The 19,987-nt window shown below is 35.4% G+C and overlaps 1 protein-coding gene across 1 annotated transcript in view; it reads right to left on the bottom strand.

Annotated features, from left to right (window-relative positions):
- Positions 1 to 1,274: 1,274 nt before the first annotated feature.
- LOC128985650 (PR domain zinc finger protein 10-like) overlaps positions 1,275 to 19,987 on the bottom strand; it is a 44,611-nt gene continuing 25,898 nt past the window's right edge. The window contains exons 14-26 of the mRNA XM_054405394.1: positions 16,294 to 16,362; positions 15,089 to 15,236; positions 13,771 to 13,896; positions 13,378 to 13,489; positions 12,952 to 13,070; positions 12,009 to 12,133; positions 11,091 to 11,253; positions 9,902 to 10,090; positions 9,374 to 9,457; positions 8,929 to 9,102; positions 8,185 to 8,461; positions 7,540 to 7,628; positions 1,275 to 4,197 (exon numbers count right to left, since the gene is read on the bottom strand). Of these exons, the coding sequence (XP_054261369.1) occupies positions 4,069 to 4,197; positions 7,540 to 7,628; positions 8,185 to 8,461; positions 8,929 to 9,102; positions 9,374 to 9,457; positions 9,902 to 10,090; positions 11,091 to 11,253; positions 12,009 to 12,133; positions 12,952 to 13,070; positions 13,378 to 13,489; positions 13,771 to 13,896; positions 15,089 to 15,236; positions 16,294 to 16,362 (1,804 nt within the window). The 3' untranslated portion in view covers positions 1,275 to 4,068. The remainder of the gene's footprint in view (positions 4,198 to 7,539; positions 7,629 to 8,184; positions 8,462 to 8,928; positions 9,103 to 9,373; positions 9,458 to 9,901; positions 10,091 to 11,090; positions 11,254 to 12,008; positions 12,134 to 12,951; positions 13,071 to 13,377; positions 13,490 to 13,770; positions 13,897 to 15,088; positions 15,237 to 16,293; positions 16,363 to 19,987) is intronic.

Raw genomic sequence — 19,987 nt, 5'->3', positions numbered from 1 at the left:
TCTAGAATACAATATTTTCATATATGACGAATACTTATATATAATACGTGAAGGCGATTTCTACGAAATACTACTCCTCCGTTAATAATGGACGGATTTTTACAAACGATGTGTCAAAATTAAGTATTGTTTGTGTAGATGCCCCCTTTCACCAATTCCTGTAGTAAAAGTCCTCGGGCTTTGCCCCTCAGGCCATCAAAATACCAATGTATATCTTATGAAGACAAGATTTTGTTTAGTTAAATTACTCTGAGGTTAAACAGACAAATAATTTGTATTAATTACAGCTGTTCATAGTACACACATGATACACACAAGAGTTTTCGTTTTCAGTTTCGATAGATGGAGTGGAGTGAGCGTTCGTTTTCAGAGTGAGTTCGTTTCCAGTTTCGATAACTGGAGTGGAGTGAACAGGTACATTATCTTTGATTTAACTCTCACACGTCAACGGAAATTGTGACAATTATTCGTAAAAAACTCCTTTAATATGTTGCAACTGCTCAAATTCGAGCAACAGGTGCACTAGTTTATTAAATTTAAAATTAGCATATTCATTTTATTTGAACTTTTAAGTGGAGTATTCATTTAAAAGCCACTACTGAACAGAAAATAATAAATATTTAGGAGTGCCGTACGGCGCGCGCCGCACGAAATTGTACTAGTGTGAAGACACACGCTTGTCCGGCGCAGCGCCGCGCGGCGGACGCCGTACGGCGCGCGCCGCTTCGTGTGAAAGAGGCGTTCTACAAAGCCACTTGACTGATATAATCTTTAAAACTGAAATTCACAGACTTATACACAGATCACTAATTATGTGTTGTACAAGAAATAAGTGAATGTGCACAAAATATTGGTGGAATCTTGATTAGCAACAGTTTTAATAAACCTGAAATCTATGTTTTATTATTCTTACATTAAATAACACATTTTATTAGATTAATAGCAAATAATATACATTGGTTATTGTAAAAATTAAAATGAAAGGGTCAAAGGGTGCAAATCTAACAGCTCTAATGTATCAGAACCACAAAACATGTAAAAGTTAACGATTAAAAGAAATTCATTATACAATTTTACAGTTTGCTAAACGATATGACATACTGTACTTTCTTGGGAATTTGAAATTGTTCATTCTAAACAAAAAGCTATTAATTTTTTTTACTTCAACCATCAAGATATTAACAGCCAAAGATAAATAATATACCTACATTATTTTAAATATCTTATCAGTTAAGAATTATTGATGGTTTTGTTGGATGCCAATAGACACAAAATATCAGGGAGCAAGCTGGTCTAGTGGTAGAGGGCGGGACTTCAGTCCCTGAGGTCCCGGGTTCAAATATCACCAAATCACCTATAGATTTGATCTAATTGATAATGCCACAACCCCTAGGTCTAGTCTGAAGTAATGTGAAAAACAACCCCCAGGCTCGTGCCTAGCGTCTTAGGACAAAGACACAAAATATCAACCAAGCGTTATAGTGGACATCATATGACCACAAAATTGTTTTTGCTTAATATAATAAACTCGAATAGTACAATTAAAGCAAGGTAAAATCAAATTAGCTCCTTTTAAAAAGATATGTTTGACAATTGGTCATTGAAAAACAATACGGGAGTATATAGATAAAAACATGTATTAAAAAATACTAAAATAATGTATATTAAGTATATAATAAAGTTGGCAAGTATACCTTAATTACGGCTAATAATTCAAATACTTTTAAAAAACAATTCTTAGTTATGCTGCAAATTGTATCACTTCTAAAGATGTACAATTATTTTATTTCACAAATAAATTTCTTTTATGACACAAACAAATTCATTGATGACAAATTTTACATCCAAAATGGCTAACTTATGAAATCAATTCAAACTGAGGAAAAGGCAAATCCGACAAATTGTAAGTTTAAACACCAGTTTCTCACAAGAATACCCTTGATTTTCATCAATTAAAATCACCTGATGTGTAATGTTTTTACTAAAATCTATGATGGAATTAACATTAAACAAAGGGAATCAACAGCTCAAAACATAATGCTAACAGAATATGAGTGTCACGTTTTTTAACCAGTCTGCGGTAGCAACCGAAGCCGATAAAAGCTGAAGTATTTGGTCTGGCTGATCTTATGGTTTTAAAACCTATGATATGTTGGATTTAATTTATATGATGCCACAAATTTGGAAATCATACAAAACTTAACTATTATCAATTAAATTACAGTAAAACATGTAAAGTTTTAAGAAACACTCAATAACTTTTTCAAAATGAGATAATTATAATTTATACCTATTCTGGTTGAAAAATTTATTGTTAAGCACGATGAAATTACTAACATTAAACAATTTACAAGTTAATCAGTCATTAGGGTAAAACACTCTTCAATCCAAAGTAACACTAAAATCACTACTAGCGTTTAGAATAAATCTATTTCTTAGCCTTAGGATAAAAAAGATATTCAAACTATGCATGCAGTTATTCAACAATCTATACAAAACTTTAAGTCGTTTTCATCACAAGCAAAACACTTCTTAAAGTTAGTTCTAAAACTACAAAACATGGGGTAATGGTGTTAGGAAAATTGACAACACTATAAAAATGTTCTTAACAGTAATCAAGATGCAAACATACAAAACTACTCACTACCAATAAAATCGGTAAGCTCCTGGGTCATGAAAGACGGTAAAAACATTTATTATGTATAATTTTGCATAAAAAGGAATTGTGAAAGACATTATAACACTGATTTCATCCACTGTGGTAACCACTATTAGTGATTAAAACTAAGATTGTTAGATCACAATATGGACAGAAAAAGTTATAATGATTTGTTCAGTATTGCCAAATAATAAACGACAAACATTAATATCAGGGGAGGGAAAATAATTGAAACTGTTGAATATATAGGTGGTAAATATCATTTTAACACCCTGTCGAGACATAGAAAATGCAATACACCAAATTGTTATACAACATAGAATCACAAAGACAGTTAAATCGTGTTTACATAAATGAACACTGATTATGTCCACAATACACACACACTTTTGAAAGACAATCAGATTGTGTTACTTTTGAGAGATTACTTTTCTTAAATTATTTCTTTAATAGAAAAATGCCTCTTTTCAAGTAATAAAAAGTACCACGTACATCAATTGTTGAAAACAGTTTTGATGAAAATCAGTCATTTAGTACAAAATTGTGCTGATATGAAAGCTTAGTGGATATTTGACTCCCAGTAGCTTCCTATTGCTATTGGTCCACGTGATTATCAAGTAAATATACTCTAAGCTCATTAATTATAAGCGTCTATCACTTATTCGAAATTGTAAAATTTATTGTGCAAAGTCGTAAGATTAATGTTTGCTACTTGATAATAAAGTTAAGAACATTTCAAGCACAATTAAATCTCTAATACAACAAAATTTATCAAACTCAACATATTGTGTCCCACAGATGATAAAAACCCTAAAGCAAAACCACCTTAATCGCATCAAACCTCAACTCGACACAGAATATTCCAAAACTTATTTGAAAGAGCGACATCTTACATCTACTTACTCACTAAAGCATAACCGACGAGTGAAATCGAATGGACAGATATCGAAGGAAGGAACATGAAAATCGGCGAAATGTGCTCCGACACAATCTACTCTACCAACATTCTAACGAGAAAAATAGATTACTTTGAAATACCTCATAGCAAAAAGTTAAAAACACATTCGCAGTAGATGATCACCTATCCAAAATATCTATCTAAGGTTAAATCCACTTGTATCTTGGAGCGAATCTTACGATACGTTAACAATTACCTTAACTACAATATACATATAAAACATCACAAAGCGACCAACTCGCTGTCGTACCATCTCATTACTTTCCGACGGTCTGAACAAAACCCGCTCCTGAAAGCCCATTCACAAACAACAAAGCTCGACCGAGGGAAACCCGAGACAGATCCTTCAACGAGATTACCAGGTTTCATCTGGTAGTTGAAGTGGCCGCAAACAGCCACTAAGGGGATGAAGACCCCGCCAGAGATTCACAGCAGCTTAAGAGGGGGTGAGTCAGCGAGGGTACGGGGTGTAAAGAGTGTCCGCGGGATTTTGGAGCATGGACAATGCACGCAGGTCAGACAATGACACCCCAATCTCTGACATAGCCTGGGACAGTAGGTCTGATGATATGTTGTCATTCTGCAACATACAGGATACCACGTTAAAAATTAAATAGCGTACAGCAGAACCTCTCTTAAAGTAAATAAGGGAGGGACCAGTTAACCTTCAACAGCAAAAACTTTTGTTAAAAATGTTTTTTTATGTGACAAAAGGAGTGCCACAAAACAAAAATACCCCCGACGCAGCAAACCTGCCGACTAAGCGGATTTCCATTTGCTTGGATTGTATTCAATTGAATCTATTAAAATAACATTTATTTAGGTTTAACGAGTACCTAGGTTTGCTGCTACAGGGAAACTAATAAAGTCTGTTTTTTAGTAAAATGTTAATAGCTTAATATAAGATAAATAAAGATACCAAGTTTGATCAAAATATATCCATGAAACAAGCAAACTACAACATTTTACAATATTCTACATAAGAATAACATGGGATTGTAAATGAACATTTTTTTGAATACTCTCCGTAACCAATAACCGTACAAAAACACTTTGATATACTAACAATTAATTGTTTTTTATGCTCTTTCAAAAGGTTTGGAGAGAAATTGGGAAATTTTGTGTTTGAGGGTAAAAATTCGAAAACCCCATTTTTACTCCATAAATGCCCCGTTCCCATGGTCCGATCATGCTGGTTTGCGAACTTATTAAAGTTTATTCTGCCATAGGTACTCCTTTAAACAAAATGTCATCAAAATCAGACAAAAATTACTTAAATCTCTCTCTCTCTCTCTCTATATATATATATATATATATATACAGGGTGGGGCAATGAGAACGCCACAATTTGTTTTAGCTGTCACATGTTAATTGTTGCAACAACGAATGATCAGCTGTGCTTAAAACATCAATTAAACTATGCCATTTTAGTAAATAAAGGGTGTCCCAGTAAGAACGCCGGATTTGAGGAGCGTCTTATTCTTATCTGTATTTCAATAGGAATTCCCAAATTATCAGCGATGTTATCAGTATTAGGTCCCATTTGTAGTCATGAATCGCTACACGACGGAACAACGCGTGGTCATAGATAAAGTGCACTACAAGTACGGAAGCTGCGCACTTAAGGCCGGGACAATGCACCAAATGATCCATCTGTCCGAAGATTGATTTATAAGTTCGAATAAATTGGCTCAGTTCTATTTTGGGGATATTTAAAGTCGCTTGTTTTCGCCAATAATCCTCAAACAATCCAAGACTTGAAGGAGGAAATGATTCGTGCCATTAATGGAATTCAACAGGAATTGTGTGAAAAAGTGATGGAAAACTTCGTCAAGAGATGTCGAGCTTGTCAGTATTCAGCAGGTTGGCACTTACAAGACATAATACTCAATTACTAATCGGAGATACTATGCTTTAAGATTCATGTTTCATATTGTAAATTTAGTGAGAAAATATATGGTTTGTTAACATTTCAAATCCGGCGTTCTTATTGGGACACCCTTTATTATGCCCGAGGCTATTAACACTGAGATTTTGATGTGCAAACCTATTTTTAAAATAGTGGTTCTTGTGCAAAAACCCAGAGATTGTGTGGACCACATTCCATCCTTGGTCAACATAATGTGACTCTTTCAACATTTGCTGGTGTACAAAGAGTTTTGTGGCACCCACCGATTATTTTTAAGGTTTAAGCGTTTATCCTAAATAATTTTACCCAGTTCACCATTGTTTTCCAATCTGGAACAATGCCATGTTGACCAAGGATGGAATGTGGTCCACACAATCTCTGGGTTTTTGCACAAGAACCACTATTTTAAAAATAGGTTTGCACATCAAAATCTCAGTGTTAATAGCCTCGGGCATAATATTTACTAAAATGGCATAGTTTAATTGATGTTTTAAGCACAGCTGATCATTCGTTGTTGCAACAATTAACATGTGACAGCTAAAACAAATTGTGGCGTTCTCATTGCCCCACCCTGTATATATATATATACAGGGTGAATTTTAAATGAGTTCCCCCCCTACTTTTTTCTGCATTTCTTAAGATATCATCTCCGGACCACGTCAGATCATTGTTGAGTAGTAAGTACTTCATTTTGACTGGGTATACATTTTTGGCCGCCATCTTGGATCCGCCATATTGGATACAAAGTTTTTTTTTCAAATGTAAAGGTAGAGATGTGACCCATTATTTCAAACCAAAATTTTACGCTAATTACAATGCCGTAATTATTTTTTAAAAATCTTGATCCGTTCTAAAGTTATGAGGGCTTTTTATAACTTTATTTTTAGCGCATTTTAACATTGTGCATTTACAAACTAAGACCATAATCTCAAAATAGTGCTAGATAAAGATAAGTATACACCACCATTCATTGCCGACATATTTTCACTTGGTTATGACGGATGTAGTTTTTTCAGCCGCCATCTTGGATCCGCCATTTTGAAATGTGATCAATTAATTTAAATATGAAGGTGGTGTTGTGACCCATCATTTTGAACTACTTTTTTATACTGGACTCAATGCTGCAATCCGTTTTTGGTTATCAAGCTGTCTTGATGAAATATTAAAATAGTCTTATTTAAAATTTCAATATTTCAAAAACCAAAGATGCAAATGAAAAACGGATTGCGGCATTGAGTTCAGCATAAAAAGGTAGCTCAAAATGATGGGTCACAACACCACCTTCATATTTTAATTAATTGATCACATTTCAAAATGGCGGATCCAAGATGGCGGCTGAAAAAACTACATCCGTCATAACCAAGTGAAAATATGTCGGCAATGAATGGTGGTGTATACTTATCTTTATCTAGCACTATTTTGAGATTATGGTCTTAGTTTGTAAATGCACAATGTTAAAATGCACTAAAAATAAAGTTATAAAAAGTCCTCATAACTTTAGAACGGATCGAGATTTTTAAAAACTAATTGCAGCATTGTAATCAGCGTAAAATCTTAGTTTGAAATAATGGGCCACAACCCTACCTTTACATTAAAAAAAAAACTTTGTATCCAATATGGCGGATCCAAGATGGCGGCCAAAAATGTATACCCAGTCAAAATAAAGTACTTACTACTCAACAATGATCTGACGTAGTCCGGAGATGATATCTTAAGAAATGTAGAAAAAAGTAGGGGGGGAACTCATTTAAAATTCACCCTGTATATATAAATTTGAACGAATGGTGTTTTTGGCCTCTGGGGACATCAAAATGAAAAATTAAATCGGTCCTGGGCCTAGGCTTAGCAAGCCACCTATGGTAATAGCTACTTCCCTATAAAGAAATTCACTAAAAGAATACTTACTGTTTTTTTTTTTTTTATTCAATAACCCTTTTTATTAAGTGTGTGAACATTGTTAAAATTGTAGAAAACTGTTAAACATAGCAATGTTTCTATGAAACAAAAACATACCTTGTAAGATGAACGTTTAATGATAGTTGAGGTATCAATCAAAATCCCATGGCCTCCATTATCATCATCAGCTGCAATAATCTCAAACTCTGCAAAAGAATAAAAATAATTAATAATATTGTGGTGTTAAAACAATTTGTTTTTACCATAGACAAAAAATTAAAATAAATGAGGAATATAAATTTTGAATGAAAACTGAAAACCCTAAAATTATTGTTTGATTCAAGTTGTTGTCATCCAGGTTATTTTTTTTAAGTATTTTCCTCGACCCTTCGAGCTTCAATGGTTGTTCGTTGATTGAATTAAGCTTTTTTTATCATGTTTAATTTTAATTTTAATCCAAGTTCTTGTTTAACTAGAAGCCAATACACACACACATAGGAAGGTTAAGTAGCAAAATGCCTGACGCACAACAAATAGACCCATTTCATCAACATCCACCATTTATTTTCGGTGGGTCTCTCCAACTACACTCTACCACAAACAGGTGAATCCCTCCAAGAGATCCACGTACCAAACTAGACCATGACACAGTTTGTGTCCTCGATCTACGATGTTGTCTCTTTACTGGAGAGATGATGTCATTGATCACACAACACAGTCTACCGCAAGAACAATGTTGGTAATACCAGCAAAGTAGAGTACCTTGAAACTGGTTCATGCTGGGCATTTGATGACTCGAGTTGGTGGTTAATGCAATAGGAACCGGTGTAATTTCCACATCGTCATCATCATCATTGTCGTCGTAGCCATTATCTATCTTGTAACTCTTGATTTCCATCTTTCTGAGGCTGGTTTTATCAACACTGACACCATAGTTGTGTTTATCTGAAGAACTTCCATAATTCTTTTCAAACGCTGCATTGGTTTTCTCAATCACAATGTTGTCTTCGGTTGATATATTTTTCAGCGCTCGAGGTGCCTGTAAAATGGTCCAGATTCAATAATAAACAAACCTGATAAATGGAATTTTCTTATACTGTAATAAATATGACATGTTTAAATTTGCATATATAAATTTGAATATTTGTCATAAATGTGAAACGGTAGTGGACACCAAAGCAATAGCATACATTACTTTCAATCCCTAAGTAAAGGAATTGAAGACAAACCAATGTTTTTTCTCAATAAGTCATGATTAATTTGCCCGGACCTTGAGTTTGTTCCTTACCAAGTTTCAGTGCATGAACACAAATTTTTAGTACTTAGTTTACCTTTGGGAGCGATCTGGCTTATTGATAAGTGTAGGGCTTTGGTCCCCATGGTCTTGGGTTCAAATAGTGTCGATCACCATTGGCTTTTAATGTGATAATACCACCACCCTTTAGGTTATAGCCTAAAATAGCTCCGGGTTATAGCCTAGCGTCCCAGGATATGAAGGGAATTTACCTGCTCTGTCTGAGGCAACAAGTTGGAGTGTTTCTTTCGCTGGTGTTGCAACAACTTGGCTTTGCTAGCGTACTGCTTGTGACACCATTGACAGCTGTGAGGTGTGGTGGTGATGCTGCCAACTGTCTGTGAGAATGTAGGGTTAGGCAAACCAGGGATCTCCGGAACTCCACCCTGGCAAAACAATCAAACTCAACCAGAGTTGTAGTAATAGTTTAATTTATAATCTCATAGTCACACTTAATAACACTATCGTGGTCTGTAGGGTAGGACCGTGTCACATCACTACCATTGTGGCCTATAGATTTCTTACTACAGTAGTTCATTTCTGGAATATTTGTTTCAAGATTGCTTTAAAAACTAAAACATTTCAAGATTGCTTTAAAATCTAAAATTCCAAATCACAATTTAAGATCAAATTTTCACAAACAACCAATAATATTACCTTTTGACGGTTGCTCATGGGTAACTCTAATCCAGGATGGTTTTTCAAAATATGAGCTTTTCTCTTTGAGCTGCTTTTATAAATCTGAAACATAAATGTATTTGGACATATGTACATGACTGTTGAAATGGTCTCGTTAAAAAAAAACTAAAGTTTTTATAAATTGTAGAAAAAGGAGGATAGCAGCTAGCTTACCTTGAAAGTGTGGGTAAATAGAAAAACACTATGCACACCCCTAAGGGACGAAATATTGTGTTCATATTGTTTTTCTACTTGTTCTATGGCCTACCCACACTTTCAAGGTAATCTAGCTGCTATCCTCTTTTTTCTACTATTTAAAATCCAGGCCTAGAGCCTTTCCTTAAACAAAACTAAAGTTTTATAACCTAAGTTAAATCTTTGTCAACAAAAAGTTGCTTTTGATAGTTGATATTCGCTACAAGAGGTGAGTTGAAATAAAATAGGCATTGCAGATATTGATGATTTGACTTACTACTGCAAATTCAAGCTTATACAAAGTGTCCATACCTTATCACAGTACTGGCAATAGTAGTCCCGAGTCGTCTTCAAGATGGGAAGGTTGAGTTCAGGCACAGACTCCGGAGTGATGTCAGGATGTCGGTTGGCTAAGTGGTTTACTAACATCCCTCTTCGCTTGAAGCCCAACATACAAGAGTGGCATTTGTAGATGTAGCGCTCATAATCTGAAGAGTTAACCTGTGTGGACATTTGGAAAGGTTAACTTGTGATATATACACCGGGACGATATATGGATTTAATCATATAAATTTCTTTGGAAACACATAGTCATGTTTTCAAAAAACTGTATAAACCTAAGCCAAAGATAACGTTGTGTTATTAAGAGATATTTGTAAAAAGGGTTTTGACAACATGATAATGGCATCTTTATCTGAAATGAAAAGTAAACCACTATAAGAGTACTCAGTCTATTATTATGATAACAAATACATTATTTTCACATGTCAAAAACAGAGCCTCAAACCTTGACTTAATCAAATTCCTAAAAAATTAAATTGCGTTTACTGCTTTTAAACAAAATCTAAAGAATTCCGATGTTTTGAAGCTATTTGTTTGTGACAGGATAAATAAATGCCGGGTAAAACTAAATTTGAGAAAAGATTTCTTTAAAAATCCAGCCGTATAAATCTCAAATACAAATCTGTTCTTTGGATTCAGTGAATATGAATTTCATCTGTGACACATCTCATCACTAATGTCATCTTTTAGCCCTTAGGATGCTTGAATTGTTTTTGTAATTTTCCCAATGCTAGAGTTATTTAAGCACTTATTTTGTCCAAAATGTGCTAGGCTTGCTACGGGAGCGAAGTCCAAGAGCGGAGTGCAAGAAAAAAAATCGGTAAAAATAACATTTTTCATCACAAAAGTGCTAAGGTATGATATATCGGGCCTTGATCGTATGAGGAATCGAAAGAAACCATCACTGTTTCGAAACAACAACCGAGTCAACCAATATGCCCATTTAAACTCACACGGTTGAAAGTCGCACCGGCACGATACTGTATACCATCGCTTAGCTCTATTCGGATAAAACGCAAACAACAATATATCGTTCCATAGCACTTTTTGAGAAAATTACGCATAACGATAAATTGTCGTAAAGCACTGAAAGGGTTAATACCACAATTATTTATTTAACTATGACTAGAGCACAGAGCATTGAGTAATATTTACTCACCATGAGTTTTGAGAGCATTTTCTTCTCCGGTCGTCTCTCTGCAGCTCTCCGGTCTGCGTCTTTGTCTGTGGAGTGCATCCGCTTCATGTGTTCCTTCAGTTTGTCTTTGCGCTTGAATTGTTTGCCACAGTCGGAACACAAAAACTCACGATGGTCCGAGTGTCTGTACAAGAAATCTCTTCATTTTTGTCATGCACACACACACACACACACACACACACAGTATAGGAGGATAAGTTATTGGATCTGTAACGAGTTTACATGGCTAATCAAATTCAATAACTATAGACAAAACATTTGCATCGCATAAAATAACAGCTCGCCTGGACCTCAAAATTAAATCATTTTAAGGGTAATCATAAGGGAATCATCAAGAGGTTTGATGTATTGGGAGAAAAAGTAAATATCTGAATTACAAAGAGGTTATTTTTAAAGGGTAAGAGTAAGGTCAATTTTTATTATTCTGTATGATACTCTGGTTCAGCGGCTGCAACTTTGAACTCATTTTTGGTAATAAAATTGATGTTTCACGGTTGTCAAATAAGTGCGGAATGTTGTTGGGGGCCAAATAATTGCCAAGAAACAAAATATTTTTAAGATTTTGGTTCCACATACTTATTTGATGATACTAGCCACTCATTAAACAAACCAGTTGTCATTCAAGCCTTTTTGTATGACCGATAAGTAACAGGTAACAGGGAATGACTCGATGTCCATAGTTAAAATTACAAAAATCATAAGTAAAATAAACCTATGTTGTGTGACAATTTTAGTTATTACGCAAAACCATGCTCAAAGTATATGAGCGTATATTGATTTATAGATATTAAAATTTTATGAAAATTAATTCTAGAGTTTTCCTTAAACTTTGAACAAAAAAAAAATATTTTAAGTTTATGGTAAATTCTTAAAACTCACTTGAGCAAATGCATCCGCAGCTTGTCCTGAGTTGGGAAGCATTTCCCACAATCCACACAAATATGATTTCGAGCTGAGTGGAATGACCGGATGTGCTTACGGACATGGCTGTACTCATCAAATCTCTGCAAACAATTTAATGGACACTGTAATTTGTTTGTTTCTGAATGATTTATATCAAATTACAATAGAACCCCTTAAATCCGACCGTGAAGGGACCTGGATATATTTGGAACAGCCAAAAGATGGATATCAGGAGGAGCAGAAAAGAATTCTTTTTATAGATAAGACAGTTGATTTATTAAAAATAAATACAATATATGTAGCAATGAAAAGTTTCGGGTCAAAGATGGGTGGAGGTGAGCCCAAGTCGAACGACCTTGGAAAGCTTTTGTGTAGTTGCAAAGATGCGCGACCTTAAAATATTTAATTTCACCAATATCGTGGGAGACAATGGTATTGCCTGGACCACGGAAGACAATTTTTACGAGTTTGCCATAGCCCCCGGAGTACGGCAGACATTCAAAATTTTGTCTAGACTGCAGGCCAAAATCAGATTTTCCCGGTGAAATTTCAAAATTCACATATAATTCCCATTTTCCCCTATACAACATAACAGTTTGTGATTTGTGGCCACCCTGTAGGTTGGATATCCTGAGGCTGGCTATGCCAAGGTCAGATATGAGGGGTTCTACTGTATTTTCATTTTTAAATTCATGTATGCATGTTTTATATGTTTGAATTAATTTGAACAATTTTTTAATAACTAAAAACTAAAATTTTAACCAAAGAGCTGTAGGAGTTGATAAGAAATAACAATGAAAATGAATCAAAACTAATGGAAACATCAGTTAATGTTTCTCTACAACGTCTTATAACTCATAGCAGTACTGCAGGGCTAAGAACAACAAGCTGCAGAGCTCTCAGCCTAGCCACAACCAACCTTTTGACAATGGGGACAATTGTAAATTCCGTTGACAGCGTGAGAATGAACATGCATCTTGAGGGCCAGAATATTGCAGAAGGCTTCCTTGCACATTGGACACTCGTATTGGACTTCATCTGCACACAAACATCAAATAACAATAAAGGATAAGGATCAAAGTGATTCAGTTTTGAAGCCGTTCAATGGATTTAGGCTGCTTGACAACCCTGCAAATCTAGAGATTCATTAAATTCTATCTTTGGATTTTCAACTTCATCAACATTACCTTTCCTAGGTAAGCTAGCTCATCTTTATCTCTTTTCAGAAAGGAATACAATACTTGAACTTGAAAAAAATAAATATTGAACAATTAATCTTTTTAGTGGAAGATGGGCAAAATAAAACATCATTTTACATCATTTTAGCGTAAGACACAATACTAACTGTTGTGTATTTTCAGATGACACATGAGGGCAGATCTGGTCATAAACCTTCGGAAACAAATATTGCATTGTTGCGGTTTCTTGTCTTCTTCTCCGTGCAATTCTCTGTGGATCTGTGGACAAATGAAAAAGCCACAATTAAATTATTAGAAACAAACAACAGTTTTTCTTTTGTAAAATTAAACTCAGCTGCTCATCACCATATATTACTGCCAATGATTATGTGACAGTGATGTAGATTGCTATGGCGGCAAGCCAGTGGTCTTCCTTAGTTTGGAATTGCTAAAGAAAAAACATCAAGCAGTTTTGATTGTTAATCTGGCAAGACAAGACTTTCAATCTCACTTTATAGCCTATAGTGATTTTGCAAAATCTATACATAACTGAAACTCACCTGATATCTCACAGATGAAATGAAGTTTCTCCCACACACATCACAATGATGTTTTTGATCATTCACCGGTTTGTTCTTTCCATGCTGTGTCACATGATTGGCTAGTTTCCTCTTGTCGGTGAATTTCTAAAAAAAACATACAAATAATTATGTAAGATACAACAAAAAGTAACCTTATACAACCTGTGCTATGATTATCTTGTTACTACTTCAAAAAAATACAGAACTTTTATGATTAATATTATTTTTTACACTAATTTACAGAGAGGATTTCTGAATTTAAAAGTTTTTACTGAGAACACTCATGTTATATTCTCCTTATTTATGTTGTTAACTTCAAGTGTTATGACTGATGGGTGGAGGCAAGCACAAGCTCCTCAGGGGAATGTGGGAGGTCACATATATATCGTAATCATAGTAAAATTCTTAACATTTCCCACGGTCGTGTAGGAGATCATCTCCTGCAATTGCAGCTGAATCCTGGACATCTTCGCAAAAAAATCCTGTAAATCTCCTGTGTGTTAGTGTTGACATAATTGTAATTTTCCATGATGGCAACAAAATCCTGGACATCTAACATGGTCCTGTAGATTATCATCATTGTCTTTTGAGATCAAGGCAAAATACTGGAAATCTACCGCAGTAGTGAAATTCTCATCATCGTCTCCTGCGATAAGGGGAACATTATTGTCATCATCCGCAATGGTGGGAGCGTGGATCTTTGTCCTTGCGTGGACACCCTGCGATCAAGATTGTAAATTTTCGACTTGAGCTTGATTTTACGACTTGGTACTTGATCTCTCGAGCTTGTAGGCTGGGTTCAAAGCTAGTCATTATTATTACTCAGCAATTAGTGCCAACATTTTTAAAGTGCAATCTGAGATCACCATAAGCACGTGTTTACACAATATTTTATGTTTAAAGCTTAATATCACCCTTCACTATGAACAGAACCAAACATTCCCATTTTCAAGTCATTGCCTGTTTTAGATTGAAAATTAACATAGTTGAATTGTGGCATTGACACAATGTGCTGCTCTGTTGACTACTCTTACTTTTTAATAAAGCCAATGAAAAACTAACTGCAAACTATAGCCTCTTCACATCCCACTATCATGGTAAAGAATAATGGATAAATTAAAGTTCTAGCCTGAAGTACAATCTGCGTGAATCATTCTTACATTCTTTTTTTTATTTAAAAAATTGGCTTCAGCAGAGATGTCTACAACAGTATCCAGAATTCAACGCTATCGACAATATTCAACTTCATACAATTAACAATTACAAGTGGAATGATTTTTTTCAGTGCTAGGCCTACCTGAGAACACTGAGGGCAGCTCCAGTAATCTGGTCGTTTCTCAGCGACGATCTCTTCTTCGATGTTCTTGGCTGCATGAACTAGAGTGTGGATGTTCAGTACGCTGGAGGTACTGAATGTCAGGTCACATTGTGAACAAGACCAGGATCTGTGGAAGAAAAGGACATGCTCAGAATATATTTTTAGTTGGACTCTTAACAGTCTAACAGTTAAACTCTGACTTAAGAGTGTAAGGTGATTGGTATTATTTGTTTTTAATGATTAAATTATTCAAAACAAATAACCAACTGAACAGCGGTGGTAGCTACCGCCCCCCCACAGGTTTGTTCATCGGGCCCCTTTCCTCAATAATCTTTGAAAACATTATAACCAGTATTTCCACTTAAGCTTACACTTGCGCTTGACACAGCAGTATTGACAGGGGGTGGGTGGATGTCAGGCGACCTTTCTGCGAACATTTAACTACTGACTCAAGACGTACTAAGTTTTATTGGTTTTAACTACTGATGTAGACATCACATTTCGCCTAGGTACTCTAATGCCTTCACGCAAATAGCGAGGACAGTTGAGTTGATGCAATCCGCATGACTGCAGACAATGTTTTTTTACCTAGGTTAGTAGAAAATTTCCATCGATAGGTCAAGTGTCGGTTTAGCTGTTGTTAACTACTTGATCTAGCGCTCTTACTGGTTTTAACAAATTTTAGTTTGAAAAACCGTACAGGCCCGTCATGGAGCTGAGCTTGGTAAATCTAGGCCAAGACTCGCCCCCCCCCCTCCCCACCGGCACCGCATCACTGTAGCTGAACCTAATTTATTAATGGGACCAAGTACAATAAATCCCAAGGTAAATAGTTTAGAAGAATATTCCAAAATGTATTCTCTTAAGACCCGCTTTGATGAGTTACTAGCTGAGTGAAAAGTGTTACAAACTGTGAAACAAAGGCAGGTTTGTCTGTATGGTGTCACTTGTAATTTTTTCAGTACAGTTCATTCTTGTGCTGTACCAACTTGCCTCAAGCTTTGCCTGATATAATCCATGTTTAGGCCTTTGGGTTCCACGTGGGTCGGCAAATCCAACAATTAAAAAACAAAAACTGCCTGTTTGTTGAATGGCAGTCACTTTAAAAAAATCTTGGATATGAATAGTGAGTTTGGAACAATGTGCAACAAAGTATTAAAAAATGTTAATATCCTTATACTTACTCATAACGGCTAGCGGTTTTCTTCGGTAATTTATTGTCTTTGTGATTAGGGTGGTTTTTCCTCATGTGTCTGAAACAAACAGAAGTTACGTCAGTACAAAATAGACCTTCAGTAATATAAATTGCTGGACTAAATTTCAGTGGCAACGATTAGGCACTAGGTTGCACAGGATACAACTTTCATAGGTACATTCCCCCCCCCCCCTCTACTTCTAATAGTCAATCGCTGGCGTAAGGCATAAATATTGGCACAATATTTCAATAAAACACATCTAATTAAGGAACGCGGCAGCGTTCCGCCCCGCCAAGTCCCCCAGCGGTACACAGCTGCTGCAGTGTATATATACATGACGTGACAAAGTGGCTTTTTTACTCGTCTATAGCTCTGAAGAAACAAAAGCTATTAAAATAATTGTTCATCTACTGGATAGGGGCAATCATTCTCAACAAAATAAAAAAAAGAATTTAAAAAACGGTTGTGTTTGAGCAAAGAAAAACTAGTTTGAAAATTCACAAATTTTCCGTGTTCTCCTTCTTCTCCTTAAATGTTGACGGACCTACAGCCCAAACCACTGGCTCAATTTTAATGTTCTTTATGTTGTGTGAAAGCCCTTAGCGTGTAGATGTGCCTTTTGAGGGTCTCAAGTCGGTACGTTGACCCATAAACCCTTGGCAAGCCCTCAAAGTACGATTTTGGCCCATTTAAATAACATGGGATTAAAATCAAAACAAATCAAAATAAAAAGAAGGACCAGCTGCGATTAAATATCAATAAATTTAAATGTTAGAGAAATTTATAGGAACAGCTGATGATTATTTTAAAACTTTTATAAAGTATTTTTTTCAGGTATACCGAATGATTTGAACTACTTACTATATAAAATTACTTAGAGAAGAGATATTCCCCCCCGTGACGGTTCCAAGGGGGGGGGGGGCTACAGGGGCTAAAGCCCCCCCTCCTTGGACCCTGGAAAAATAAATTTAAACGTACATTTCGTCCTTAAAACACGCAATGTCTTAAACACACATCAATGTAGATTTTATTAAACTTAATAAGCGATAGCAGGAGTAGTATTAAGTTCCACATAGATCAACTTTGTGGACAATAGCACAGCAAATAAAACAATATTACGCAATTGAAAGTTAGTTAGTTGGACACAATGACACAATTATATACATTAATATGGCTTTAGAAAGTCAGTAAACAGCTTTTAGGACAATATTGCCGTAGCCTACAATATGTTTTGAGATTTTATGAATGCAATCGTCATAGTTAGTATTAAAATGTCTACTTATTCATGACAAATAAAAATGGGGAAATGGGAGGTTTTGCACACAGTTCTAGACGTTGAAACTGGCTGTAGAAAGTCACCCAAGGGCTCAATTTACACTAGTCTTTAGATATACGGGTTTAATTTTCAGAACACTTATGTAACACCAACTCATTGCCAGTAATGTTGGAATTCACTTCAATATTAGGTTGAATTCTATTTAAGTTGGTAAAAGCTTTAAAAACGTTAAAACAGAGGGCTATTACTTTCAACACCTTTATTTACAATTGAACTCACAACAATAAGCATTTAAATCATAATTAAATCTTAGCAATGAAATATAAAGTACAAAGAATAAAATATATTCATCTGCCCGAATTTTAAGTCAACTATAAATTGGTGCTAAGTAGGCCACCAGATGCAATCACATTTTATACATATGTTTCTATATAATTATATACTAGGATACTAGCTAAATTATTTAACTAAGTCTTTTAACATTGTATTAATAATTTTAACAGCTGTAAATAAAACGTGTTTGTTGTCTTTTTCATGTTTACAAAAAGAGCAGCATTGTTTATGTGTAGTGAAGAGATCTAGTTTAAGAACATTGAGAACATTTCTTAGGACCATTTGGTAAGATACCATGGCTATGTTTTAATTGCATTTTAATAGCTCTTGGACTAAAAAATGTCTTCAAGCCTCTACATCAATATCAGCTCCCACAGGACTAAGTGCTTACAACATCAATGGTTCTACGATCTACAAAGTGTTTCAGCTGCCAGTTGAGCATGGAAAAACTCCAAAGTACAAAGCTCTTACTGATGATGTTTTAAAAATGTTGAGATCCAACCTGAAAGATGTGGTGCTCTTCATAATAGACGAAGTGTCCATGGTCTCCAATCTAACATTGATGTACATAAATCTCAGATTGTGTGAAATATTCAACACCTCAGACCAAAGTAACGGCTGGTTTGGTAAAAAACATATACTGCTCTTTGGAGACCTTTTACAACTTCCACCAGTACACGAAGACTCCCCATTCATTGAACTTGACAGTAGCAAACTTAGTTCTTTTGTTGGCTCTCTGTCTTGTGTTAACATCTGGTCTGAACAGTTCTCTTATGATGAACTTACTACAAACATGCGACAAGCTCAAGATTCTAAGTTTGCTGATGTGTTAAGCAAAGTCAGAGTAGGCAATATGACCGTTGAGGACATCCGTCTAATTGAAAGCAAGAAAATACATCTTAATGGAAAAACTGCTTGTGAAAACCTTTCTCTATTAGGAGATTACTTGTCTGCTTTTCCCAACAATTCTGTGTGTCTTTGTTCAACTGGTTACCAATGCTCCATAATAAATGATGAAATGGTCAATAGAATAAGTGGTCCTGTCGTTAACTTGGTTGCAAAAGACTCAGTTGACTGTCTACCTCGTCAACAAAACAAAGTTAAAAAGATACTGTCCTCTTACAACTCTGACTGCAGCAGAACGGCTGGTATGGAGAAAATTATTCCTATTAAGGTTGGTGCTAAAGTTATGTTGCTTAGAAACATTGACGTCACTGTGGGGCTAGTTAACTCCGCCATTGGAACAGTAACGGGGTTGAGGTTTAATACAGACAATTCTGATGACGTAGACTCAGTGACAATTAACTTTGATTGTGGCATTACCCATCACCTACAGCGAGTAAACGTCAAGTTTCAAGTGATGGATAACGCATTTGTGTATCGAGAGCAATTCCCGATATCGATGTCCTACGCGGTTACAATTCACAAATGCCAGGGCCTCAGCTTAAATAGCGTAATAATTGATATTGGGGAGTCCATATTTACATGTGGCCAATCATATGTTGCCTTGTCACGAGTGACTTCATTAGAAGGGCTTCATCTTATTAACTTTAACCCAAGAGATGTGAAGCCTCAGAAATCCGCCATTCTCGAATACAACAGACTAAGGCAGAAGTACAGGTCTGACCTTCCACTTTACAACACAAGTTGTGACTCCTCTTCGGCTCCTTATGTGAGAGACAGTAAGTGGTGCCAGACCAAAAATGTCGAAAAAGTGCAGGATGAGAGTACAAAACCGGTACCCTCTGCAAAGACTACCGGAAGATCGAGAGTTCAGTCAACTTTAGCATTAAAATTTATTTTTTTTTTCAGAGAAAAGAGTATTTTTATTTGAACGGTTAATTTTCTACAAAAATAAATAAAATCTAACAAAAAACCACTAAGTGGTAACACTTTCCCCGCCAAGTCAGCAATCCAAAAAAGATAATAAATCATTACTTTTTCCGCCAAGAAAAACAATGTAATGTATGTAAGTTTGGCAACTTGGCGGCAGACTTTTGCTTGGTTTTTTTTTCATTTAAGTTACGTTCGTGGATAATTTCACAAATCAACTTCTCTAATTAATTAGTCCAA

Source organism: Macrosteles quadrilineatus, unplaced genomic scaffold (assembly GCF_028750875.1).
Source record: "Macrosteles quadrilineatus isolate MER2022 unplaced genomic scaffold, UCM_ALF_1.0 Scaffold_2__2_contigs__length_208266976, whole genome shotgun sequence".
NCBI classification, from domain to species: domain Eukaryota; kingdom Metazoa; phylum Arthropoda; class Insecta; order Hemiptera; family Cicadellidae; genus Macrosteles; species Macrosteles quadrilineatus.
Note: the sequence above shows the minus strand (reverse complement) of the source record. Positions and strands in the feature narration are given on the sequence as shown.